Genomic DNA, 27,361 nt, shown 5'->3' on the forward strand with positions numbered 1-27,361 from the left:
TTGCCCAGTTCTATTCTTTTTGTTCACATATTAATATGTACATTTTATTTATTTAGATTCATCCAAATAATTTCCCTTTTATTACATTTTATCTCTTTTTTAATCTCTGGCCCAGGATTATTTTCGTTTTGCCTAAAGAATAACTTTTAAGGGATGCCTAGGTGGCTCAGTTGGTTAAGCGTCCGACTTCAGCTCAAGTCATGATCCATGGCTTATGAGTTTGAGTCCCGCATCAGGCTCCGTGCTGACATCTTATTGCCTGAAGCCTGTCTCCGATTCTGTCTCTCTCTCTCTCTCTGTCTGCCCCTCTTCTGCTCTCTCTTGCTCTCAAAAATAAATAAACATTAACATTTTTTAAAAAAAGAGTAACTTTTAAGTTAGGTCTCTTGGTAGAAATTTTTCTCACTTTCTCATATGAAAATTTCTCTGTTTTGCTTTCATTTTAGAAGTGCATGTTTTCTGGGTACTGAATTCTGCATTGGCAACTGTTTCCTCTCTGCACGTTAGAGACTTGCTCCATTGTTTCTTTGTAAAGCCATGCTATGTCATGTGGTTGCTCCTTTGAGGAAATGTTCATTTTTTTCCTCTGGGTGCTTTTAAGATTTTCTGGTTGTTCTTGGTTTTCAGTAGTTTTACTGTAATGTGCTCTGTATTTACCCTGCTTGTGGTTTGTTTTTTGACTCTTGAATCTGAGGGTTGATATCTTTTACTACCAATTTCAGCAAAATTCCCAGGCATTCTTTCCTCAATATTACTTCTGCCCCCTTTTGCCAATCTTTCCTTCTGCATTAGCAGCCATATATAGAACCTTTTCGTTGTGTCCTCGCTCCCCTTCCCTTCGAGTTAACCATCTTCTGTCTCACCATGTTTCATTTTGCTTTCCTTCTGATGTTTTATCCAGTTCTCAGCCATGTTCATTCTGTTGTCAACCCGTATACATTGAGTTGTAAATTTTGGTTATTTTATTTTTCAACTCAATTTACATTTCTTTTTGAAACTTCTTTATCCTGATCTTCTGTGTGTTTAAAGTATTGTCTGTTTTTTATTGTGGTTTTGTTAATATTGACTTTTGTCATATTTTGGATTTTTTTAAATTAATAGGCTACATATTATATTAACCAGACTGCACAAATAATTTGGATTTTACTATGATTTTATTTTCTTTTTCTAAACTTTTTTATTTTAGAGAGCATGAGCGGGGGGGAGAGGGGCAGAAGGAGGGAGGGAGGCAGGGGAATCTTAAGCAGGCTCCACGCTTCGCAGAGCAATGTGGGGCTTGATTCTACAACTCTTGGATCATGACCTGAGATGAAATCAAGAGTCAGACACTCAACTGACTGAGCCACTCAGGCTCCCCTGGTTTTATTTTTCACCAGAGAAAATTTCTGTTCACTTCTTGAGAAGAGGGTAACATAGTTTACCTTGATTTTGGATTTGGTTACATAGTTGTCTACATTTGTCAAAACAGCACATGGTCTACTTAAGATTCATGCTTTTTTTTATTTATAAATTTTTTAAGTAGTTTATTTATTTTGAGACACAGAGAGACAGAGCACAAGTTGGGGAGGGGCAGAGAGAGAGAGAGAGGGAGACACAGAATCTGAAACAGGCTCCAGGCTCTGTGCTATGAGCACAGAACCCAACACAGGGCTTGAACCCATGAACCGTGAGATCATGACCTGAGTGAGGTCGGCCGCTTAACTGACTGAGCCACCCAGGCGCCCCTATAAATTTTACTTAAAATATCATAAAATGTTTTTTTCTTTTGAAGTTTTTAATTAAATTCAGTTAGTTAACATATACGGTACAATTGGTTTCAGGCATAGAATTTAGTGATTCATCACTTACATATATAACACCTAGTGTTCATCCCAACAAGTGTCCTCCTTAATACCCTTCACCCATTTAGCCCATCCCCCCCACCTCCCTCCATCAACCTTCAGTTTGTTCTCTCTAGTTAAGAGTCTCTTATGGTGTGCTTCCCTCTCTTTCTCTTTTTTTCTTCCTCTGTGTTCATCTATTTCGTTTCTTAAATTCCACATATAAGTGAAATCATATAGTATTTGTGTTTCTTGGACTGATTCATTACCTAGCATAATACACTCTAGCTCCAGCCACATCAAACAAATGGCAAGATTTCATTCTTTTTCATGATATATAATATGTGTGTGTGTGTGTGTGTGTTTGTATCTTTTAGGTAAATACCTAGTAGTGCAATTGCTGAATCATAGGGTAGTTCTATTTTTAGCTTTGTGAGGAATCTCCATACTGTTTTCCAGAGTGGCTGCACCAGTTTGCATTCCCACCAATAGTGTAACATCTGTTGTTTCCTGTGTTGTTAATTATACCCATTCTTACAGGTGTGAGGTGGCATCTCATTGTGGTTTTGATTTATATTTCCCTGATAATGAGTGATATTGAACATCTTTTAATGTGTCTGATAGCTATCTTCATGTCTTCTTTGGAAAAATGTCCAGTTTTCCCAACACTATTTGTTGAGAAGACTGCCTTTTTTCCATTGGATATTCATTTCCTGCTTTGTTGAGGATTAGTTGGCCATATAGTTGTGGGTCTATTTCTGGTTTTTCTGTTCTATTCCACTGGTCTTTGTGTCTCTTTTTGTATGAGTACCAAACTATCTTGATGACTACAGCTTTTTATTATAGCTTAACATCTGGAAGTGTAGTGCCTCCAGTTTTGCTTTTCTTTTTCAAGATTGCTTTGGCTATTTGGGATCTTTTGTGGTTCCATACAAATTTTTGTATTGTTTGTTTTAGCTCTGTGAAGAATGCTGGTGGTGTTTTGAAGGGGATTACATTAAATGTGTAGATTGCTTTGCATCGTTCCATTTGAACAGTATTCTTCTAATTCTTCTAATGGAATACTTTTCCATTTCTTTATGTCCTCTTCAATTTCCTTCATAAGCATTCTATAGTTTTCAGAGTACAGATCTCTTATCTCTTTGGTTAGGTTTACTCCTAGGTATCTTGTTTTTGGTGCAATTGTAAATGGGATCGATTCCTTGATTTCTCTTTTTGCTGCCTCATTATTGATGTATAAAAATGCAACAGATTTCTATAGGTCAATTTTATATCCTGTGACTTTGCAGAATTCATGTATAAGTTCTAGCATTTTTTTTGGTGGAGTCTTTCAGATTTTCTACATAGAATATCATGTCGTCTGCTAATAGTGAAAGTTTGACTTATTCCTTGCCAATTTGGTTGCCTTTGTGTTGTCTGATTGGTGAGCCTAGGACTACCAGTACTATGTTAAATAATAATGGTGAGAGTGGACATCATTTATTTCTACTCAAATCTTTATTATTTCCTTTCTTCTGCTGGCTTTAGGTTTCATTTGCTATTCCTTTTCCAGCTCATTTAGGTGTAAAGTTAAGTTGTATATATGAGACTGTTCTTGCTTCTTGGGGTAGGCCTGTTTTGCAATAGGCTTCCCTGTTGGGACTGCCTTTGCTGCATCCTAAAGTTTTGGACTGTTGGGTTTTCATTTTCATTAGCTACCATGTGTTTTTTAAAAAATTTTTTCTTTAATGTTCTGGTTAACTTGTTCATTCTTTAGTGGATGTACTTTAACCTCGATGTATTTGTGTTCTTTACACATTTTTTCTTGTGGTTGACTTCAAGTTTAATAGTGATCTGAAAATAAGCGTGGTGTGATCTCAATCTTTTTGTACTTGTTGAGAGTTAATATGTGACCCAGTATGTGATCTGTTCTGGAGAATGTTCCATATGCATTCAAAAAGAATGTGTATTCTTCTGCTTTAGTATGAAATGCTTTGCATATGTATGTTAACTCCATCTGGTCCAGTGTGTCATTCAAAGCCATTGTTTTCTTGTTGGTCTTCTCCTTAGATGAACTGTCCATTGCTCTAAGTAGGATGTTAAAGTACCCTACTTTTATTATTATCAGTGAGCTTCTTTATGTTCGTTATTAATTGATATGTATTTGGGTACTTCCAAGTTGGGGGCATGATGTATACAATTGTTAGATATTCTCATTGGTAGACTCAATAATTATGATATAGTGTCCCTCTTCGTCTCTTGTTACAGCCTTTAGTTTAAAATCTAGTTTTTCTGATATGAGTATAGCTAGTCTGACTTTCTTTTGATATCTTTTAGCATGATAGATGGCTTCCTGTTCCCTCACTTTCAATCTGCAGCTGTCATTAGGTCTAAAATGAGTGTCTGATAGGCAGCATATCAGTTTGTTTTTTGTCCATTCTAATATCTTATGTCTTTTGATTGGAGCATTTAGTTCATTTACATTCAAAGTGATAATTGACAGATATGAATTTAGTGCCATTGTTTTGCATGTAAAGTTGGTGTGTCTGGTGATAGTCTCTGTTTTGATCTTCCTTTCTCATGCAGAGTACCCTTTATATTAGTGGTTATAAACTCCATAATTTTTGTTTGGTGGGAAACATCTCTCCTTTTTTTCTGAATGACAGATTTGATGGCTAAAGTATTCTTGGCTGCATATTTTTCCTACTCAACACATTGAGTATCATGCCACTCCCTTCTGGCCTGTCAAGTTTCTGTGGAAAGATATGCTGCAAACCTGGTTTTTCTTCCCTTGTAGGTTAAAGACTTTTTCCCTTGCTGTTTTCAGGATTCTTTCCTTGTCTATGTATTTTGTAAATTTTGCTACAGTATGTCTTGGTGTTGGCCAGCTTTTGGTGATTTGGGTGGGAGTTCTCTGTGCCTCTTGGATTTCGATACCTATTTCCTTCCCCACATTAGGGAAGCTTTCAGCTATAATTTGCTCAAATACACCTTCTCCCCCCTTTTCCCTCTCTTCTTCCTCTGGGACCCCTATTCAGTGAATGAATTCCCTAAGTCTACATTCATGATCTAGTACTTTTCTTTTCCACTTTATTATTTTCTTTAATTTTATCTTCTGTATCACTGATTCATTCCTCTGCTTTGTCCATCTTGTTGTTGTTTCATCCAGTTGGTATTGCATCTCACAGCATTTTTACTTCAGCCTGACTCATTTTTAGTTGTTTTATTTCTGCAATAAGGGATTCTCTAGTGTCGTCTATGCTTTTCACAAGCCCATCTAGTATCCTCATAATTGTTGTTTTAAAACTCTGGTTCAGACATATTACTTATATCTGTTTTGATTAAATCCCTGGCCATGACCTCTTGTTCTTTCTTTTGGGGTGATTGCCTCTGTTCTTGTCATTCTGTCTAGGTCACTGTTTTTTTGTATATTAGGAAAGCCTGTTGTAGTCCTGCTACTAAAAGTAATGACTATAATTAAGAAGGGATCCTATACTTTCCAGGGCCTGGCATTTCAGGAAGTGTTTCAGAGTGTGCACTCTGTTGTTGTTTTTGGCTGTATGTTTCCTCAGGTCAGGCCTTTGCAGAATTTTCTCCTTGTGTGCAGTGTGAAATGTTTGGGCCCTATCTAGTTTATGATGTTTTAAGTAGGTGTGCTTTGGTCTGCTTGTTAAAATAAGCCTGATCCTGGAGTACTCTATGATCAGTAGACTTTATGCATGCAAGGGTTTGTGCTGGTTTTCTGGGGGAGGTGCCTGCTGCGCTGGTTCTCAGGCTAACTTGCTCTAGTAAAGATGCACCTGCAGGTCACAGTGAGGTGAGGCTTGGTGTAAGTGGCTCCAGCCTCCATGGAAGGTGCTGGATTGCTCATGGAGGTCAATCAGTGCTGCTGGGCAGTGGGTGAAAATGGTGTCATCCCGTCTCTTGTTCCAGAGCAGGTGGTTCACACCTGCTGCTGTTTAGGAAGCCCTCATTGAAGAGCAAATAATCACCTCTCATGTGTCCCTGGCTTCCATCAGATCATGCCTTCACCCTTTCTGTGTCCGAGGTGTATGCCGGCTGGGCAGCACAGTACCCCTGTGTTTTATCTCAGGCACCTGACTAGGTTTCAAAACTCTAAATTTTAGAGACTTAGTGTGGCATAGACCCATGCTTATCCTCTGGGAGGAGCATCTCACCACACTGCGGCTAGTGCTGATTAATCCCAGAAAAGCAGTTGCACAATCATGTGGTGGCTCAGAGTTTATGGGAAGTCACAGCAAAAAGCTGGTATCAAGGTTTCCTGCCCTCAGCAGGTGTCTCTGTTCCTATGCTAATGATTGGGGCAGCACATTGGCACCTGCCAGCTCTTTTGTCTCCTGAGAGTCTTGCCGCCTCTCCCAAATGCACTCCAATAGGGAAACTGTCTCTCCCAGTGTGACCCAGGGGATCCTCAAAGCCCACTGTTTGCTCCCAGGCCTCTGCCCTCCTTTCCCACAGGAGCATCACTGTGCCTGAAGGGCTTTGCCCATAGTGATGCGGACTTCTAAAACTTCAGACCTTGAGCTCTGCTGCATGTGAAAACTTGCTGTTATTAATCACCTGCTCTAGTTTTCTTAGTCAGTGGTGTTGGGAAAATGTTTCTCTTGTGTAATCCCCTGGGCGCTGCTTTCTCTCTGCTTCTCTCTCACTCTCTCTCACTTTCTCTTTCTCTCCTCTCTGAGGTCAAGGCTCCCTCCCCTCCATAGCACCGTGATTGTTTTTTTCCTGGAATCAATTTCTGAAGCTCCTGTTTTCCACAATGTGTTTTCTTTTCTCCCTCTCTTCTCTCAACATTCGGATTGATTTCTTTGGTGTTTGGAATGATTTGGTATTTATCTAGCTGTATTTGAGGGCCAGAACAAGCATGGGGTCCCCCTTCTGTTCCACCATCTTAACCAAGGCCCCATAAACAAAATTTGAACTCTAGTCAGTGATACGCATGTTAAAATATTTAGGGGTGAAAGGAACTGATATTTGTAGATTTTTTTGAAACACATCAAAAAGAAAATGTATTGAAAGAAGGGAAGATAAGGGTGGTTTGACAGATATGTGATAAACAAATCTAATAAATGCTAATAGTAGAATTTAGGAGGTGGTATGTGGGTATTCACTATAAAAGTATTTCAACTTTTTTATATGTGTGAAAATATTTGTAATAAAATTTTGGAACAAAATTGGAGTTGGACACCATTGTACTTTGTCTATACTCTTGTCTTTGTTGATCTTTTAAAAAAAATTTTTTAATGTTTATTTTTGAGAAAGACACAGGGAGTGAGGGGGAGGGGCAGAGTGAAAGGGAGACACAGAATCCAAAGTTGGCCCCAGACTCTGACCTGTCAGCACAGAGCCCACTGAGGGGGCTTGAACTCATAGACCACAAGATCATGACCTGAGCTGAGGTTGGATACTCAACTGTCTGAGCCACCAGGCACCCCTGTCTTTTTTTTTTTTTTCCTTTCTTGAGATACAAGCCAGAATATTTGTTACTTTGATATGTTGCAGTCTTATTGTAACACAGATTCCTTTATTCTGGAATTGGATGTCACAAACCACCATCTATGGAAATTTATATGTTACATGGACCTTTGCTACACTATAATCTACCTATAAACTGGATCCTCTTTCATGAACATTAAAGACAGTATTAAAACAAATCTCTGAACCTTGATATCAAGACCTAGAATCATTGCTACCTAATTTTGTAAGCCTGGCAAAATACCGCAGGTGTTCTGGGTCTCATCTTAATTCCTCATCTGTGGAATTATCTATCTATAGATAGGGAAATAATTTTCTCATCTATGGAAAGCATTTGTTGTAGTATTGAATACCTTTCCTTTGTATTCACTTCCCAGACAGAAATATTCCTTAGCGCAAGTACTCAAAAGGGAAATACATTTCCCCTTTACCTTTTTGTTTATAATTTTGGAATCTTATGTTAAATCAGAATTCTTAGTGCATATGTGTATGGAGATTCATGAATGTTAAAACATCCACATAAATGTGCACAAGGCTACCAGTGGCTCTTGTTAGTGTTGGCGCCTGTACCCACTGTTGTGCTGGTGAATGTTGAACAACTGGCTCTTAGTAAAGAAAGGTGAGGTGGAGTGAGGGAGGAAGAAAAGAAAGAAGGGAAAGACACAGGAAAGGGAAAAGACCAAAAAAAAAAAAAAAAAAAAAAAAAGCCCTGAATTTGTAGCATTTGCCAACTTCTGTGGTGTAAATATTCCCTCTGTCACCAACACAACACCCCTGTACACGGAGCTGGGAAGAAGCGTGGCACTTGGCTGCAGCAGGCTGCAGTAGCCTGATAGGAGTCTTATACTCTATTTCTGATCCGTTGGGAAAGTTTCACAGTTGTACAGTGTTTATACAGCAGTTAGAGTATCTGTGCAGGTATGCGTGATGGTCATTTTGTAAAAAAAATTATTCAGAATACAGAAGTTAATTTTAAATTGCATCATGTTTTTTCCTGGCACAATTATGGAAATGCCTTTTTTCCTCAGACAAGTCTGGTGTCCAGAAAATACCTGGCCCTGTAACCTTCAGAGGAAAATCTGAAATAGGGGTTGATGATTGGAAATGTCTGATATGTGGCTCTAAGTGACCTGAGCCAGTGTAGAGTTAAAGAGAGTCTTCTTTTTTTACTTTAGGCATTTTTGTTGCCTTCCTGTGACATAGCTGTTACAAGGAAGGTAGTTCAAGTGTACCGAAAGTGGATCCTCCAGGACAAACCTGTGTTTATGGAAGAACCAGATAAAAAGGACGTTGCCCAAGAAGAGGCTGAGAAATTAGGATTTTTAGAGACTGACAGCAAAGAGGTAATATGTTATCACCAGTTGTTTCAGTTGGGAATACACGTATTATAGCAAAGTATACCTAGTCAGTCAGAGGGCTAGTCAGTAAGACACAGGCAGGTGGTTCTCTTATCATAGCTGATGCTCTCAAAATGCTGAGTGCCCTGAAGACGTGTTTCAGAGAGGCTGCTTCTGTGCTCTGTTCAAGGTCACTGTTCACCTCCTAACCCTCAGGCTGGGTTCACATGTGCATCACAGCTTCCGTATCCAGTGCTGCTGGACAGCTGTTTTATAAGCCATCGTATTTTACAGGTTTCTGTAGAGACTAAAAATGTCACTGCCTAAGTATTGACGTGTTTAAATAAACAGTATTTGAGAAACTCAGTTTAGAATATTTGGGCAGCCTTTTCTTGTGTGGTGGCCTGTTCCACAGCAGTTAGGATGTTACACACTTGAAAGGACTAACCCAGTAATGAGTGTTGTCTCCTCCATAAATAAGCCTCACTGCAGGGCTGGGGGTGTCCTCACAGTCGATGCTGTCAGAATAGAACTTCTAGTCCTGGTAGGTAGAGCTAGACACTGGACAAACCTAAAATGATACCATGGAACCTCTTGCTGAGACACAAAGGAAACTTAAAGTCATATTTATATTTCTGGCATGCTATTTTGAAATCTAGTCTGATAATTATTTCTAAAGTAGGGGTTTGTCGCAGCAGTTAACAACAAACATTTAAACATATTTGTGGCCAAAGGCATATCACTTTTAAATATCTATATTAATTCCATAATTTTTATTTTTCAATATTGGTTAAATCACTTTAATAACTAATCATGAGGTCAAAATGCATAGATAAGCAGATGGAATTTATCATACATTTTAAAGATCTTTGTTGTAAGCTCATGCAGTCATTGGACCTTTGTTTATTCAGCATATACTAAATGTTAGGCACTATTTTAGGTATTGGAGGTGGTGAACACAATGGAAAAAAATCTAGCCCTACTAAAACCTACATTCTCATGAATTTTGGTGAGTGTAGGAATTAAATATGCGAACACATACTTCTTCCCCCTCTGTTAACTGATTTTTATCTTCTGAAGACCTCTTCGGAAAGTTCCCGTCATAAGCGCTCTTCCAGTTGGGGACGAACATACTCCTTCACGAGCGCGGTGAGCAGAGGCTGTGTGACAGAAGAGGAAAATAAGAATGTAAAAGCTGGGGCCCAGGCTATGCTTCAGGTATGCAGCTGGCCAGAGACACGCAGGTCCCCCGTTGGAGTCCATCTGAACATTTTGTTTACTGCGATAGTAACATGTAAAGTACAGTAATATCTTTAGCCATCTCTCAGTAAACTGCTCTTAAGTTCTCATTCTGATTTTTCTTCCTGATTTCTCACCTTCAGTTTGTAAAGATCTTTTTCTCTAATCAAAGGAGACCTATGAGTGGGTTGTAGTTTCACGAGAGGGATGTTATGCACTGAGTGTGAAATGGCTGAGATCTCAGTCTGAAAAAGTATCTTCTGAACACATGTGGTTAGTCAGTCACCTGGACTCTAATATGCAAGATAAGCATGATGATTATATAATTTTATAAGGAATACTGTTCTTAAAAATCACCTATTTATGAAGAATGATGAAAAATGCTCTGATTTTTAAATATTTATCTGAATGAACATATAAAATAGAACCAATGCTGCCATTTAGGAACAGGAACATTAGAAAGAACAACTTTGGCTGATCACTTAATCTTATCCCAGACCTCCAGATTTTATCTTAGAAATGGGGATGAGGAGATTATCTCTTGGGTCCCATCTAGGGTGAAGGTTGTTAGGAATAGAAGTGAAAACATAGAGTCCCTCTCTCTCCCCTGCTCCCTGGTGCTTCATCCTCCACCCCGTATTCTGGGATGTGTCCAGTTAGGCCTCCTACACAGAGACCAGGCATGAGGTCTGGTGATGGCATGGGCATGGCTTGCATGTTGCCTGGTTTTTGGTGACACTCTGCTTCTGTCATTGGTCTCTTGATATGATTCCTTATCATGGTATCCTTTTTGCTTTCAACTTCATTAGCAGTTTACTATAACTATTGAATTTTCTCATTTTTCAATGAAAATCTACAAATAATTTGAAATCAACTTAAAAAAATCAAGATAATTTTACTTGAGTAGCTCCAAAGAGCTTTGGTACCGGTTGGTAGTATAATCTCTGCCCCCCAGCAGAGAAGTGCATGTGGGAGTCCTTGACCTCTGTCTGTTGTTAGCCCTTGTCCTCCAAATAGATTGCCAGTTGCTGTCATCAGCCCTTCCCCTGCCAGTACCTCCCTAGGTTCAGAAGAGGGTTAATTTGTTTTCCTGGCTGAACGAAGAAAAACAAATTCCACTTGATTATAGCACTGCAGTTTTCAAAAATGTTTAGTTTGGATTATAGTAGCTGTTTTTGTTCTCTTTGTATCCAACATTTTTGCTCCTTTACTTGCTTTGTTAGGAAAAAAATGGCCAAATGCAGGTTTGATAAGATTGTCTTTCTTTTTTTTAATTAATTTTTTAAACACTTATTTATTTTTGAGAGACAGAGAGAGACATGAGCAGAGGAAGGGCAGAGAGAGACGGATGCACAGAATTGGAAATAGGCTCCAGGCTCTGAGCTGTCAGCACAGAGCCCGACACAGGGCTCGAACCCAAGAACTATGAGATCCTGAGCTGAAGTGGGACACTGAACTGACTGAGTCACCCAGGCACCCAAGATTGTCCTTTCCTACAGTTGCTTTTGACAAGTACAATTTGAACGTATTAATTTTCTTTTTTCTATTTTTTTAAGTTTATTTATTTTTTAGAGAGATAGACTATAAGCAGGGTAGGGGAAGAAAGAGAGGGAGAGAGAGAATCCCAAGCAGGCTGTGTACTGTTGACAAAGAGCCCGATACAGGGCTCAATCTCATGAAAAGTGAGATTGTGACCTCAGCTGAAACCAAGAGTTGGATGCTTAACCAGCTGAGCCACCCAGGTGCCCCTTCTTTCTTTATTTTTACCTTAACCAATACTAACATGGTGGTAAGAAATATTTACAGAGCTGGCATTTTTATCTTTTTTCAAAAGTAAAATGAAAGAAATGTATAATATATGAAGACTCCTCACTTTCACTTGGGACTTTGCAAAGTTTCAACTTTAAGTCAAGAAGCCAAATACATTGAGTTAAAAGGATCTGTCTTGCAAAGATCATCTATGATGTACTTCAAAAAATAAAGCACTAAAATTACACTAAAACCACTATAGTTGGTTAGTCAAAAGCTTTTTTGTTTTCCTTTTTCCCACTTGAAGGCTGGTAAATTCTTCACAATTTACTGTTATCATCTATTATCAACTTTTATACTGCTTATTTAGTAATCTTTCTAGAAAATTGGGCCACTTTTCCATTCTTGCATAAGATAATCTTAGAGGCTGTCAACATTTTAGTTCACCCACTTGACTTTTGAGCATGTTTAATTTATTTTAATTTCTCCAGTCAGTGTGTACATCCTTTTTGTTCCCAGATCCTTTGAGTTTGTACTGTTCAATACAAAGGAGACTTAATAAGCATAGGATCTAGAGAGAGGGTGCACATCCACCCTCATCACCAGACTGACAATCAGAATCTTCTACATGAGGGGTCACTGGTGTCATCTGTGTCGATGGTAACACAGTGTTATTTTACTGTAGTGCTCCTAAGCAGTAACTTACCACATAACAGCCTAGATGGGTGCCTCTCACAGTTTTCTACGGCAGTACCCCTGACAGAAGGGGACAGTGAACTTGTATCTTAAAGATCTGAGGCAGAGCATAGAGAGTTGGCTGATTAAAAATTTTAAAACCTGTTTTTCTCATAAGAATTCACTGAGGTTTTATATCCCACTACTTATTAAATTCTCATATTAAAAATATATGCACCAAGAAGCTATGCAGTGTCAATCACATGGCTTTGGCGGTTTCCTGGCTCCCTAGAGCCCCTGGAGGTCTGCATCTCTGTTGCATGCTGCTGGCCAGGCTTCCTGCCAACAGAGTTCATGTTCTGGGAGGTCCAATAATAATCAGATGTTTTTCTCCAGCCACTGGCCAACCACTGGTCATCCTTCACCCTTCCCCACCCACAAATGTCTCACCCAGAGGCAGGGAGCCTACCTTGTCTTTTCCTCCTTTTCCTGTAAGGGAATGTCAAAAAGAAGTCTTCAAAACCTTTTCTGATTCATATGTTTTCTAAAGTTGCATTAATAATTTTTTTCTAAGGCAAGGTCTTTCAGGGGTCTCAGTTGTTTAAGTGATTCTAAGAGAAGCATTTTAAGAAAATCTTGAGTACATGTTGGCACCACTTGGCCTTAATTGAAATAACTCAAAGGTGACTCATTGGTAGAGGAAAATTAATATCATTATCTTTAAGAAAAATTTGTTTAGATTCATATGTCTAATTACACTTTCTAATGTAAAATTTGTTGATTTCAAGGTATTTTTGACAAATGCTGCAAATGTCTTTTTGCTGGAACCATGTGCTGAGGTTCCCATGCTCTTGAAAGAACAAGTTGATGCCTGTAAAGCTGTTTTGATTATTTTTAGGCGCATGATAATGGAGCTTACAATGAATAAAAAGACATGGTAAGTTTATTTCAAATTAATATTGTAAAACAGATGTTTTTGTTTTTCAGCATATTAATTAAAATGTTAAGGCCTCCATTTATTAAATGGCTTTACAAAGTTAACAATAAGATGATAGTCAGTGTCTTGTAACAGTTTCTGTGAATTATGAAGAAGGTAACTATCCAGTACTTTGATAGTTTATTTATTTTTATGATTGGTTTTACTTAATAGTGGATTTTTTCCATTTTAAACTGTCATCAGACTGTTTTGTGGAGAAACAATATAACTGGAGGTTTATAAAAACATTATTGTAAGCCTAGGAAAGGTTAATTGCTCTGAAATGTTAACTTATTTTTATTGCTTCAAACTTGTAGTTTTAAATTCACTTTGGAAAAACAATTATTTTAAATGACAAATTGTCAGAATGACTAAATGAATAGTGCAGTCAGAAATATAGTGGCATCATGAAAATGTGCTTATGTGAAGTGTTTTCATTTTCATCCTTTGTTTTTGCTTGGTGTCTGTGTGTTTATAATGTCCCTAAAAGCAAACAGTGCCTTAGGTTTTTCCCAGGCCCTTGTCCCGCATCATATGTATCACCCCAGCTGAGAAGGGATTTTCAGAGCCACTTTGTACTCCCTTTTCTTCTTGTCTGGTTGTAAAGTGCCTCCCCAACCTGCCCTTTGAGTGTTCCTCCCCTCCAGCCCTGGCCAGGAGCAGCCTGGCTGTGGTCAGCGTTACTGTCAGTGACCTTTGGCCTCAGTGCTCAGTCCATGGAGGCCACTGCAGACCAGCACTGGTGCCCACTTCTCTCACGGAAATCCTCAGTGGGGCCCCGAGACCAAGCCTGTGTGATGCTTTTTCTGGATGTCCTTGAGTCAGTATGAGGGGTACTTTGGAAAGCTCTGTGTGCATTTGATGGAAAGCATAGAAATGAGACAGGACTGAGCTGGCAGGGGCCTCTGGGGTGGTGGAGTCCAGTCCTTTTCTTTCTTAGGTGAGGGAGGGGTGGGCCTAGAGAAATATCATCCATCATCCAGAAAGTTCACTAATAACAGAAACCACGAGAATAAAAATGATTATTTTAAGGCGTAACTTCCAGTGTCCTCTTTCTCAGACTTTTAAACACAGTACTGTTTGCCAGGAAGCAGTTGTTAAACCTGGAAGTACTACTGTGATGAACAGTATGACTTAAACAAAGTTAAATGCAGTGTCAGGAGCATTGAGAGTAATGAGAAATGCTGGTATGCTTTCAACAGAAACGTCTGCTCCTTGATAGCACAGTTACGGCAGTAGTTTTTTGATGGGTTTTTTTCTTTGAAAACTATGAGCTCATTATATCTTGGTACCAGTAGTATTTTGATAGTCTTCATAATCTTTTTTGGTGGAAATTCTGAGACAAATTAAGCAATTCTTCTCTGATCTTTAACAATTCAGAAACTTCCAGGTTAAAGTATTTTTAAAAAAACCCCAATTTATAGAAATAGATAAAAATACCCAAAAATAGAAGAACATGGAAAGAAGTGTGACCTGTTTCCCTAGCAGATTTCCTTATGTATTTTAGTGGCAGACAATCCCTGAATTCCCTTGCTTCCTTCTTTCAGCCAGGTTCTGCTGCAAGGATGTAGGGTGAACTGAACAGATATGGTTCCTGCCCTTGTGAGGTTTCTGGCCTCACAGACTAAGAGACGTAATGAACAAAGAAGAAGTTTCTTGGGTATTAAGCACTAAGAACAGTGAAGCTGACCAAGAGGAGTGTTTTTCTCCAGGTGTCTGGGAAGGCCTTTCTGAGCAGTGCCCTGAGGGAAGGGAGGGATGAGCCACTGGGAGGTCTGAGGAATGAGCTCCCTAAAGAAGGAAGAGCAGGTAACTAGGGTGGCCTGTTGTAGGCCGGTGGAGCAGACAGGAGAGGGAGGGTGGGAGGGGGTGCAGCAGGAACCCGCCAGTTGTGGGGACTGGCATGCCGCAGGAGGGACCCTGGCCACCCCATCTGTGTGCACAAGAGGATACTACAATCCAGTTTATGTGTCCAGAAGATTTCTCTGACTTCCTCTGGAGGAGAGAATGCGGTGGGGCACATGTTTGTGGCCCTAGCTGCTGGCAGCGTAGACTAGGGCTGTAGCCAGGAAGTGCTAAGAGGTGGAAGTGAGCAACACTGTGTGGATGGGTGACAGTACCATGTATGTGAAAAGATTGGGACAGAGGAAGTAAGTCTTAAAGTGCTCAGGAAGCCCTATTCAGGTGGCACAGTACACACACATGATTTCATTGCTCCTGGGGAAGTTTTACACTTGTGGAGAAGTTCTCCTTGTGGAGAGACCAAAAGTCAGTGTGGCACAAAATACAAAAAAGCAAACTCAAGTCGTAACTGTTAGGAAATGTTTTTCCAAACTGGAGACAATTTTTTTCACCCTCATTTTCTTCCAGAAGACACTACGTGGGAATTTCATGGCTTGTCAGGCTTTCATAGGTTCAGAAATTAAATTAACCCTGTGTCTTTGTCATTCATTGCTTTGGTCAGGTTTAAATTTTTTTGATAGCATTCCCATGACTGAAGTTTTATTTTAAAATTATGTCTCTTGTTCCTAGGATGGGTATGTAACCATTCTTGTGGAAAGGATTGTTTTTTGTTGTCTTAAGCATCACATAAATGTGAGCAGGCAGTGGTGACGCCAGGCCTGTGACAGGGGCTTGGGTACCCTAAATACTGTGAGGGTCATCCTTCCCCCACCTCTGTACCAGTTCTTCCCTCGTTCTCCTCTAAGCTGTCCACTCCACACACATGTGCCCAGATCTCCCATGGCTTCACAGCTCTTCTTTTTACATCCAGAACCTGTAGGCAGTGTACAGCAAGGCAAACAACTAGAGCAGAGTTCTGAGTGTATACCAACAGATAACTCTGGGACAAAACCCACATGGTCAGCTACAGATAAGGCAGGAAACCCTTGGAGGTCATTGTACCATGAGAAACTCAATGAGGTTCAACGTCGGGTTAAGGGAAAATGCTGTCTCAATATGTGGAAGTATGAGAAAAGTATAAGTAACTATGATTTGGAGATCTGATCCTTTGACCTAGACTAGATTACTTTATCCAGTTCCTGATTTTATCACTAAAGAGCATGTAGACCAAGGAGAAAGTCATAAAGGTGAGCAGACAGTTAGTGTATAAGACCTCAAAGGAGACGTTAAAAGGGATGATTCCCCTCAGAGCAAAAGGACCTCCTTTTTTACAAAAGATATGATATTTTTGGTTTGTAGGGAATTGAAGAAAAGAAAAAGTGAACAAACACTCTAATATGAAGGATATAACTTAGCTATGAGAAAGAAAAACACCTATTGGTGGTTCTGAAGAAGGTACTGCTGTTACCATAATTAGTGGTGTTATTTGGTGTCTTTAGTGCCCTGTGTTGCAGACTCAGCATCTTCCAGGAGCCATCCTCCATGCCCATAGTGAACAACAGTGACCTTTCCAATCCCCCCAACCTGTGAGTTCCTCTGGAGTTCAGTCATACTATGATACTGACTGCATATCTCCCCAGAATGAGGACCAGAATGTCCATTTTATTTCCTACCACAAAGATAGATAGGGAGACCTCACAGGTTAAGTAAAATAATGGATGGAGAAATTAAAGGGTGTTGCATAAGTTCACATGGGCATAGCTATTCACTGAACACTTTTAACGAACTGGCGTAGTTGGATAAACAATCTTGCCTCCCTGTCTGAGGGGGATAAGATCAGGCTGGGATGATATCTATTTTATTCTGCCTATTGGTGTGGGCACAGGGCACATATTTTTAGAACTATTGTAACATAAGGTGGTTTATTTTGATAAAATATGGTATTCATTATATAATTGGCATTCAGATTATTAATACTTTGAGTAATACATGATTACCAATATTGCTGAATTTTAAAGAGAATTTCTTGTACCTATAAATTAAAGTGCTTTGGAGACATGATTAATAATATGAGCTTTTATTTTGGGTGGCCCAGGGAACAGATGTTGCAAATACTACTCAGGATAACAGAAGCTGTCATGCAGAAGCCAAAGGATAAACAAATAAAGGACTTGTTTGCCCAGAGCTTGGCAGGGTTACTGTTTAGGGTAAGTCTTCTTTATTAAAATGCTGCAAATGCAAGAAATGAATCAGATTTTATAGCAAAATAATTGTGATCATTGAGAATTTTAAGAGTAACATTAAACTAAATTTCTAGCAATTTTCCTTCTTAGCTTTGTCTTGAAGGCTGTAATTTCTTTTTTTACAATCAGAGCTAGGTTTCTTTTAGGCTTTCCCACCTGTCTGCCATCTGCCATCTACTTCTTTTGATTTGTTGAAATTGATAGAAATTAGGAAGATAGCAAGAGCTGATGTCCTTGGTCCAGGGTCCAGGTAGATTTGAGGAAGTAAAGGGTAGATGGAAGCATGGGAATGGAGATAAGGTCAGGGAGGGGTTCAGGCTGGACTTAAAATGTGAGAGCCATTGATGTGTTGGGCTATGTGTTTAAAGTCATAGGACTGGGTAGGATCACAATGGAGAGAATATGTGTCCTAGAAAGGAGAGGGCCATCCATCTCCATGACTGGTGGAGAAGAGGAGGCGGCCAAAGATGCTGAGAAAGGGGGGGTCATGTTGCTGGGAGGAAATCTAGCAGAGTCTGTGTCTGGCTGCCTGGAGATGAGTATTGGGTAAGAGAAGAGCGACAGTTCACCATTGGTTTTGACAAGATGTTCGTGGTTGTGAATGTACTGGGGAATGAGGTCCACTTGGAGTGGATGGAGGAGAAAATGAGACCAGGAAAATAGAGGTAGCAAGTATAGTCAGGGCTTTGCAGAGGTGGAAGGGAGGATAAAAAGAGGAGCCAGCTGAATGGGCAGCATGCATGGAGGACAAGGTTTAAGGTGGGTGGTTTTAAAGTCTGTTTGCTTACCAGTGGGCATGGTCCAGTGAGGACCGCCGTAGGGGAGAGAGAGGAGAACTACAGAAGTGAAGTTCTGAATGAGGTGAACAGGGCTGGGCTGGCCTTAGGGGGAGCAGAGAGCCAAGAAGAGGGATGTTTCTTACATATCATAGGGTGAGAAGGGTCAAGAATGTGAGTAGTCTGACATCACCCTGAGGGGAAGAGAAGAGGCCGATGATGAACTAGTTTTATAGGAAGTAAAAGTTTTAAAGGTCCTGAGGGCAGTAGACTATTGCAATATTGCTTTAGAAAGCTCTAGTATTTATGGGATACTCAGAATTTATGAAACATTTCTGAAAGAGAACAGAATAAAAGGACTCAGGAGAACTGTGACATTGTATATAAATAAAGGCATTCAAACAATAGATGCACCTGCTTTGAATAATTTGGTAGGAGATAGCATGGTGGATCCTGAACTGGAAGTGATATGCAGGGAGGAAAAGTCAACCTCCCTTCTCTGTTGACTAAAACATGGTTTTGGAGCTGTATACTAAGAGCATATCTAGAATACAGGTAGGATATGGAGGTGAAGGAATAACAAAGAGAAACTAGTTCTTTAAATAATGTATTCCCATTGTAACACAGGAGAACCCAACTGTTCATATTAATTTTTAATAGTTTAATAGGATTGAATGATCTTGTATTGATGAAAAATAAATGAGAGGCTGCAGAAATAATTGGCATGTCCTCACTTGCCTTCGGAATAGTGTAATCAGTCTTACTCTGATTGCCTTGCCTAGTTATAAGATGTATGAAGTGGTCTACCCATCCTTTTATGTGTGTTCAACCTTGTCTCAGGCGTGGTGCTGACCACTTGCTTTGCTGCCCATCCAGATGTATAAATACTCTGTTCACTTTGCTATAACTCTCCTGGAGAGTTAACACTGTCGGCACCTTATTCTCAGTCTCCCAGCCCTGATGGGACAAGAGCTGCCAAGTGATGTGGGCTGAAGCTAGGCTCAGGCTGGTGGGTGCTTGGGCCCCATTCCTCACCAGCTGCCTGGCCCTGCATCTTTTGGTTGTGTTGAAATTGGAGCCAGAACTTGTCTGAATTAAGCAAGAATCTATCATGGAGTTGTATTTTTTTGTTTGGTTAGTTTTGATTTGGGAGAAAAATCCCCCTTATTAATGAAGAATCTGTCAGATCTTGAAAATTAGTTTTAAGTCCATGATTATTAATGATTTTGACAGCATCATTATTATTTTGGCCATGGTTATATGGATCAGGAAGAATGCTTAAATTAAGAAGCAACAAGGGATGCCTGGGTGGCTCAGTCAGTTAAGCATCCAACTTTGGCTCAGGTCATGATCTCGCAGTTTGTGAGTTTGAGCCCCATGTTGGGCTCTGTGCTGACAGCTCAGAGCCTGGAGCCTGCTTCCAATTCTTTGTCTCCCTTTCTCTGCCCCTTCCCTGCTCATACTCTGTCTCTCTGTCCCTCGAAAATAAATAAACATCTTAAAAAAAAAAGCAACCATAAAATAGTGGAGAGGAGATGAGCTTTCTGGAGGTAGACAGAGTACTGAGCTCTGGTATGTGGCCTTGAGCAAATCACTTCACCTTTATGAGTCTCTTCCCCAATCTGTCACAGTCAGGAAGGGACCCTGAACAACAGGGTTGGTCTAAGAATCAGAGTGGGGTCATCTGGGATTTATGATCATCTGTTGATCTCCCAAGCCCTTTTGTAGGATCCAGAGGAGAAAAATGTGAAAAGTCTGGACAGCTCTACCATGCAATGAAGTGGGCATCATCTTAATTTCACTCTAAAATTAAGTGTGCCATCAAATTATTATTTGTTCGCTCATGTAAACTGTCTACAATTGCCAGATGTTTGAGTTTTAAAAAATTTGAATAAGGAAAGTATTAAAGGGGACGGGAAGTTCTGAGTTGTTATCCTTTTATCTTTTTCAAGTTTTTCCTCTAATATCTAGTTTTTTCTTTATCCGTAGATAACTTGGGCTGGCACATTTTCTTCAAATAAGTTAGGTTTTATTTAGATATTTACTAAATTTTCCAGAAATGAAGTTTTAACCTGTTATCGGTGCTAAATAGGACTTTATGCTTGAAGCTCTCAAAGTATATCAGGAAACTTGGAATCTGCTCTTTCTAGTTACAGTATTTAAAATTATATAGTCCCCTGAGCATGGTGAGTAGAGAAATGTAGCAAGTGGTTGGGCAGGAAAGGTACATAAGAAAAGGAGGGGCTTATGAATGCATGTATTTTTTTATACAGCTTGATTGCCAAGCTGTGTTTGATAAAGCATGAATTTCAGTGCTACAGGAACTTTGGAGATGTTCTTATTCAGCTTTTTACTTTTGACAAGAAAATGACTTCAGAAAAGCCAAATAAATAGCCTTCCCCTCCTCCTCTTAGGAAAGAGTGACTTACTCAAAGGGCGCCCTGCCTTCGTGCGCAGAGCTGCCACTCCTCACACACACTGTGTGCTACTGTTTTGCTCTGGGTTCAAGTGTTGTTAGCGGTGACTTATGATGGGGATGATTCACCAGATCTGTGTACGTGTTTGTGAGATTTGCTAAGATGAGTTTTACAAGCTGTAGGAAGTCACTGTTCTGTGCTTGTTTTATAATTAAAGTAGAGCCAATGCAAGATTCCCAGCACAGGGCATCTTTTACGCACAAAAACTCTGCTTTTAATCTGAAGCTAGTGCTGTAACCAGACGTGGGACTGAGTGCTGATAACATTGCCGGTTTCTCCTTTTTCCCCTTACTCTGTTCATATTATCTTTTTGAGCTACTATTTAAGTTTATTGTGTATATGTACTTTATGGTAATGCCCTGAAACTCATTTTGAAAAAAGGAGTGTAAAATTGAATAAACAGAAGATGGCATTTTAATCATAATAAATACTACTTTAATATTATAAATAATAAATAATAAAATTATTTTTCCTTTGCACTGTTCTTGATTTAAAAAATATCCATTTTAGAATCATATTTTAAGTATGAAAATTTAAAATGTTGTTTTCAATATATTTAATGATTTTAGCTGAACTTTCACATTTTTGCCCCTTTAAAAAGTGTAGTAAACATGAATTGAAACACAGAGAACAGGTACATTGCATAAGGGGTCACTTTAAATATTATTTTTCAAGTGGTCAGAACAGGCCTGCATAATTACAGACTGTTTTCTAGTTCCCAAAGTTTTCTTAGATGTGTGTGAAAGAAAAATTTCTCTTTAATTAAAACCCAGCTCCCCCTATCCCATGCGTAGGACAACCCCCATCAACTGTGGGGGTCTATCTGCATCTGGGGTAGGCAGAAATATTTGCAGGTTGGCACCTTAACAAGAACATTTATCTCTGACAACAGACTGGGGAAGTCATGCAGACTTTGGGTATAAAGATGCCCTCTGGTAAGATAATGAAAGCCTCTGGGGCTCACCTGAGATGGACTTGTCACTTCTTTCAAGGGAGGTGTATTTTGATTTGAATTTTAAAGGATGTGGAATATATGGGCAGAAGGAAGGTACTAGGCAATTTCAAGGTAAGGAGATATCCAGAATATGTGCACATGTGTCTGGGAGGGTTGCCCAGGTGACCACTAGTAGTGTTGTGGACCATAGGCTGGAGGAGGGACATAGAAGTGAGTAGACGCTAAGGAAAGTGTTCTGATAAGGGAATGCAGACAGTGTTGGGAATGGATGCTACTTACTAGAGGCTGGGTGGGGTGGCAGTCAGGGACACTTTGAACGAAATAATGTCTATGTTGTGACCGGAAGAATGAGTGGGAGTTAAAGAGGCAAAAAAAAGGAAAGGAAGAAAGGAAGGAAAGCAACATGAAAGGCCAGGAGCAGGAGAGACCAGGTTGAGGAACTGGAAGACTCTCAGTGGAAGAGCTGAATTCTTTTTGCTATCATGTCTGCAGGCGCCTGCAGGTAGAGCTGTCTGGTACACAGATTGACAAGGTCAGGAAACCAAAGAGGTCTGGGCTAACCTGGGAGATTCAGAAGATTTTATAGGTGGTAACTAGAGCCACAAGAATGGGGACCAGAACCCTGGCAGAGGAAGGGAGAAAGCCAGAGCAGTTAGCTGACTGGGGAGATGAGGAGGTACAAATGTAGTGAGTGTGGAACATTCTTCCAAGAAGTTTGGCTTTAAATGTTCTAGCTAGAGGGAGGAATCTGGGGTCAAGGGAACTTTTTTGTTTCTTTTTTGTTTTTAAGATGAGCTAGACTTCACGCATGTTTGAATGCTAATGGGGAGGAGCTGGGTTAATAGGGATAGATTGGAGATAAAGGAGAGGCAGCGTTCATGGAAACACAAAGACCAAGGAGGCGGTTCAGAGCAGAGGTGGGAACAAGCAGAAAGGAGCAAGAGCCTCTCTTCACTTACAGCCTGGAGATGGAAGAGAGGCTGGGCAAACACATGGGTCTCGTGGGTCTTGTTTAATGGTTCTGTTTTCTCTTAAATCTGCAGTGAGTTCATTTGCTAAAAGCAGGGAGGAGTTAGTGGAGTTGGAGGTTTACATATTGAAGAGGATGCCAGAAGTAGCCGTTGTAGAGAGTGAGAGAGAGCTGTCCAAGAAGCAGAATAGTTGTAGTACTGAGACGTTTGTCTTCTCCCCAATTATAGCCAGGACCAGCTGCAGGCACTAGAGGAATATCAATCAGGAGCTTTGTTCATAATGATAACTAATTTCTCAGTAGCTCAGATCCTAGTTTCAGTTGATAAAATGAATTCTGAGAAGCTAAAAGAAAAACATGATCAAGTGTTTTTTATTGTTTTAAAGTTCAGTTTAGTAATAGTAATTAAAAATATTTTGTTAAAAATTCTTCTTCCAAATGAGGATGATTCAAGTCTCTTGTTGGCTGGTTGGTTTTAGACGCTCATGGTGGCATGGATCCGGGCAAACCTCTGTGTATACATTTCTCGAGAGCTCTGGGATGACTTTCTTGGTGTGCTGTCCTCCCTCACGGACTGGGAAGAGCTCATAACCGAGTGGGCCAACATCATGGACTCCTTGACAGCAGTGCTTGCAAGAACTGTTTATGGAGTTGAGATGACAAACCTACCTCTGGACAAATTAAGTGAACAAAAGGAAAAGAAGCAGCGAGGCAAAGGTACTTCTACTCTTACAGGATAATACTGATGTTGGAGGCTGGGGAAGAGTGTGTGTTTATAAATGGAGGCAATTAATGCATGGAATTTCACAATAAACTCAACCAGCCAGGCGGGTGGTATCTTTTTAATGATGGTGTCGCATTGTATTTCATAGCACTCTGACCTCTTAAGGATGGTGGAGTAGCAGTAGTAGCAACAATAATATAATAATGGCTAGTGCTGCACACATTATCTCTCTCTACCTTCACGGTAACCTCTGAGGTGGATACATCCCCATGTCACAGACAGAGAAACTGAAGCACAGAGAGTCCATGGTGATGAGCTCGTTCAAGGTCACGTAGCTAATACGTGGGAAAGCCAGAAATCAAAGCTAGGCAATCCATTTCAAGGTACCACCCTAGAATGATGAATTCCACTGCCTGCCTAAGAAAGGTGGAAAACTTCTGATTGATTCAGGTGGCTTTATTATGTTTCTGGGTAAAAATTGTTTTGAGACCTAGAGTCAGATCATGGTTGAAAACATCAGTGGTGTTTTCTACTGGGGACAACGATTTGTCTTCATTGCTATTTTAAGGCTGTAACACAGTCCTTGAGTTAATTCACCTGTACTCCAATTTATTATTTAAGGATTTTGAGGCAGTTCGTAGAAGCATCTATAATACGATAGATAAAATACACAAGGACACTGGGGCAAAATTAGAGGCAGTGGGATTACAGGAGCAGTTATAAATGCCAGATTGCGTGCTGGAGAGCCTCCTGCTTGCTGGGGAAGTAGGAGGGAGCAGGCTTGGATTTGACTCTGATCTTCACAGCATTACAGCCAGGGATCAGAGATCACAAAAGGTGAAAACAATCCATAGCTTAGGTGATACATAGCTTTTCCTGGTCCTAAGACATGAGAAGAATTTCCCCTCCAAAGCTTCACGAAGTGTACATTACTTGCTGTAGTAGATCACAGCCTCAACAATAGCCTTATTATAGATTGTATCAGCTTTTGCTGGTGACAGATCACCCCAAAACATAGAAGACATAGAAGCTTAAAATAACAGTTGTTTAGATTGTGATTTTATGAGATGGCAGTTTGGGTTGGACTCAGTTGGGCAGTCCTGCTGGATTCACTCCTGTGTTTGCAGTCAGTGAGGCTGTGAAATGATCAGCTAGGCAGCTCTAGGGACTGGCCAGCTGTCAGCTGGGGCCGTGGGAGGGACTTTCATCGCCCAGCAGGCCAGCTCAGGCTTTTTGTGCAAGGACTTACTTAGGGTTCCAGGAACAGGAATGGGGCAAGCCTAGATTTTTGAGTGCATTTCAAATCTCTGCTTGCTCAGTTTTGTGAAGTCATGTGATGAAGCCCAGAGTCACTGTGGAAAAGGACAACAAAGGATGTGGATATGGGGAAGTGTGAGCCAATTAGGGTGATTACTTCCCCATATAGTCATACAGTTAATGTGACTGATTCTTACATCTTCGTTGCAGTCTGTTTGTGACTGTGCTTATGTGCAAACCTTCCTACTGTAGTATAAGGAAGTGGTACCTAATTTTGTAACAAGAGAGTCTGTCAATTATTTGCGGTCGTATTTATGAAATTTACTGAGCAACATGGGCTGTGCAATGAATGATAATGACTTCAGCCTTTAGATTATTTTTCTTATCTTATCCTCTATCAGGCTGTGTTCTGGATTCTCAGAAAGTAACCACTGTAGGAAGATCATTTTCTCTCAGCTGGCGGAGCCATCCAGATGTGACTGAGCCAATGCGATCTAGGAGTGCCACCACATCTGGGGCACCAGGAGTTGAGAAGGCAAGAAATATTGTTCGCCAAAAAGCAACTGGTAAACATTTATTTACATTTTTTTCTGTAAGGTCCAGTTGCTATGTTTTAAAATTTTTAAAATTCCACTTAGAATGTAAATACATGACCTTTTATTAAATGGGATGTCTCTGTATCTTTTAATTGTCTGTTCTGGTTACTTTTCAAATTCATTTTTGATACATATTTCTAAGTCATGGATTGTGAAAAAGAACTTGAGATGTTAATATTGAGTGAGATATTTGTGCAAAGGAGAGAAAATAGACATTTTTGTTTGAACCTTAGAAAAAATATATTCATAGTAATCACACAGTTAGTTGCATTATTGTTGTTGAAGTGGTAATCTTAGTGTGGCAACTTCCGACACAGGAAGAGAGAACAATACATTTGGTATTCAGGACTGGAGGGAGAGGTATAAGTTTGGGGGTTCTTTGGGAAATTGAGCTCTACGTGCTTGTGGATGTTGTCCTCCTAACCTGTTAGATTTAGCAAGAACTTGACCAAGAACCCCTGGTTTTTGGAGTTGTCTGCTACACTTTTAAAACCAAAAGACAAATCTTTAAAAAGTGAGCTTATATCCTGTATTTAATAAGAACAAATAAAACCTCTTCCCCCCCAGTGACTTTGAAGCTGTAACTTAGGTTTAAAACAAATTTATCTGAGTTTCCCATCATTTTTCACATCAGTACTACCACACTGTTCTAATCAATATTCAGCATGTTGACTGCAGAAAGTCACAATATCCTCTGATCATAAATCAGAGTCATTGACAGTCAACATATTTTACAATGCTTAGTAAAGACTTCATACAGATGGCTTAGAATCCTTTTGGAGCTTTTATGAAAATACATTATACCTTCACCCTAACTGTGTAACCCTTTTTGCCACAGCATTTGTTGGTAATTATCACCTTACGACATTCAACTCCTATTCCACTTCTGCTCTCCTTCATCCTCTCCCCTGAGGAGAGACTCCATTCCTGGTAACAGGCAACTTAGGGGAAGGCTTGCATACTGACTTCCATTCTCATCCCAACTCCTAGAAACTTTTTTCGCTCATCATTGGATCAGAGCAGAAGTTTGCACAAAATGGCATCATGCCTAAGCTGCTCAGACTCCCTGCTACCCCTCACAGCTCTTGAGCTGTAATGATAATAAAAGTGATCATTCAAAACACTGTCTAAAACTTTACTTTCACACTTTAATGAGCAGCGAACTACTGTATATTACATGTTCCTTATTCCCCTACTTGGCCAAAACACAGCAATAGAAGAGATTGTATTTTAGTTTCTTAGCAGGAGTTTTAGACCAACAGTATGGAGGTAGCACCGATATTGTTCTCAATAATCCTCAGTGCATTTATGCCAGTGAGCTTCTGTTTATCAGTGTTCTCAGGTGTCTGGAAACACTGTAAGAACTCTTACAAAATCAGGGAAGAGTCTTTTAGAGTGTATTGCTTTAAAGTCATAAACGGGGGCACCTGGGTGGCTCAGTCGGTTAAGCGTCCGGCTTCGGCTCAGGTCATGATCTCACAGTTCATGGGTTCAAGCCCCGCATCAGGCTCTGTGCTGACAGCTAACTCAGAGCCTGGAGCCTGCTTCCGGTTCTGTGTCCCCCTCTCTCTCTGACCCTCCCCTGCTCACACTGTCTCTCTCTGTCTTTCAAAAATAAATTTAAAAAAAAAAGTCTTAAACGTGGCCTTAGTAGGATTAATTAAATTAAAAACACTCAAAACCATAACCTTTAAAAAAGATAATAGGATAAGAGCTATTGAGTTGGATCAATCTATTATCTTTGTGTATTTTGCAATATGTATGTATTTCCTATTTTGTTTTACATTTTTATCTTTTTAGCTGCCTATGAAAACAACAGTCTCTGAAAATTTTATTATATCATGATGTTTGATAAAGTTAATCTGTATAGACTATTAGTGATTTAACTCAGTTTTGTTATTTTTATATTGTGTTATAACTTGCCTTTCCATCTTTTAAAAAGGCTAGAATACTTTCATGGTAGATGTTGATGGTGTGGAGGCCACCTTCTAATGAGAAAGCAGCTCAGACAATTTTTGCCACTTTTAGCATTAAGGTGTTTATTATGGAAGACCCATTTGAAAGTGATTTGTTTTTCCTAATCCCAGTATGAGAATAATTTAAGATTATTATATTATAGGGATGCCTTGGTGGCTCAGTTGGTTAAGTGTGCATCTCTCAATTTTGGCTAATGTCATGAGCTTGTGGTTCTTGGTATCAAGCCCCATGTCAGGCTTGCGCTGACAGCATGGAGCCTGCTTGGGATTCTCT

General features: G+C 39.8%; 1 protein-coding gene across 6 annotated transcripts in view; it reads left to right on the plus strand.

Annotated features, from left to right (window-relative positions):
- Positions 1–27,361, plus strand: part of RALGAPA2 (Ral GTPase activating protein catalytic alpha subunit 2) — a 316,716-nt gene that overhangs the window by 91,385 nt on the left and 197,970 nt on the right. For all 6 annotated transcript variants that reach the window (XR_003900702.1, XM_029916028.1, XM_029916025.1 and 3 more), the window contains 6 exons: positions 8,471–8,638; positions 9,713–9,850; positions 13,084–13,232; positions 17,209–17,320; positions 23,014–23,251; positions 24,917–25,081. Coding sequence is in view for 5 of the 6 variants with exons in the window: in XM_029916028.1 (XP_029771888.1) it covers positions 8,471–8,638; positions 9,713–9,850; positions 13,084–13,232; positions 17,209–17,320; positions 23,014–23,251; positions 24,917–25,081 (970 nt within the window). In the remaining variant the exon portion in view is untranslated. The remainder of the gene's footprint in view (positions 1–8,470; positions 8,639–9,712; positions 9,851–13,083; positions 13,233–17,208; positions 17,321–23,013; positions 23,252–24,916; positions 25,082–27,361) is intronic.

The sequence above is a fragment of the Suricata suricatta genome, chromosome 12, assembly GCF_006229205.1.
Source record: "Suricata suricatta isolate VVHF042 chromosome 12, meerkat_22Aug2017_6uvM2_HiC, whole genome shotgun sequence".
Taxonomy (NCBI): Eukaryota; Metazoa; Chordata; class Mammalia; order Carnivora; family Herpestidae; genus Suricata; species Suricata suricatta.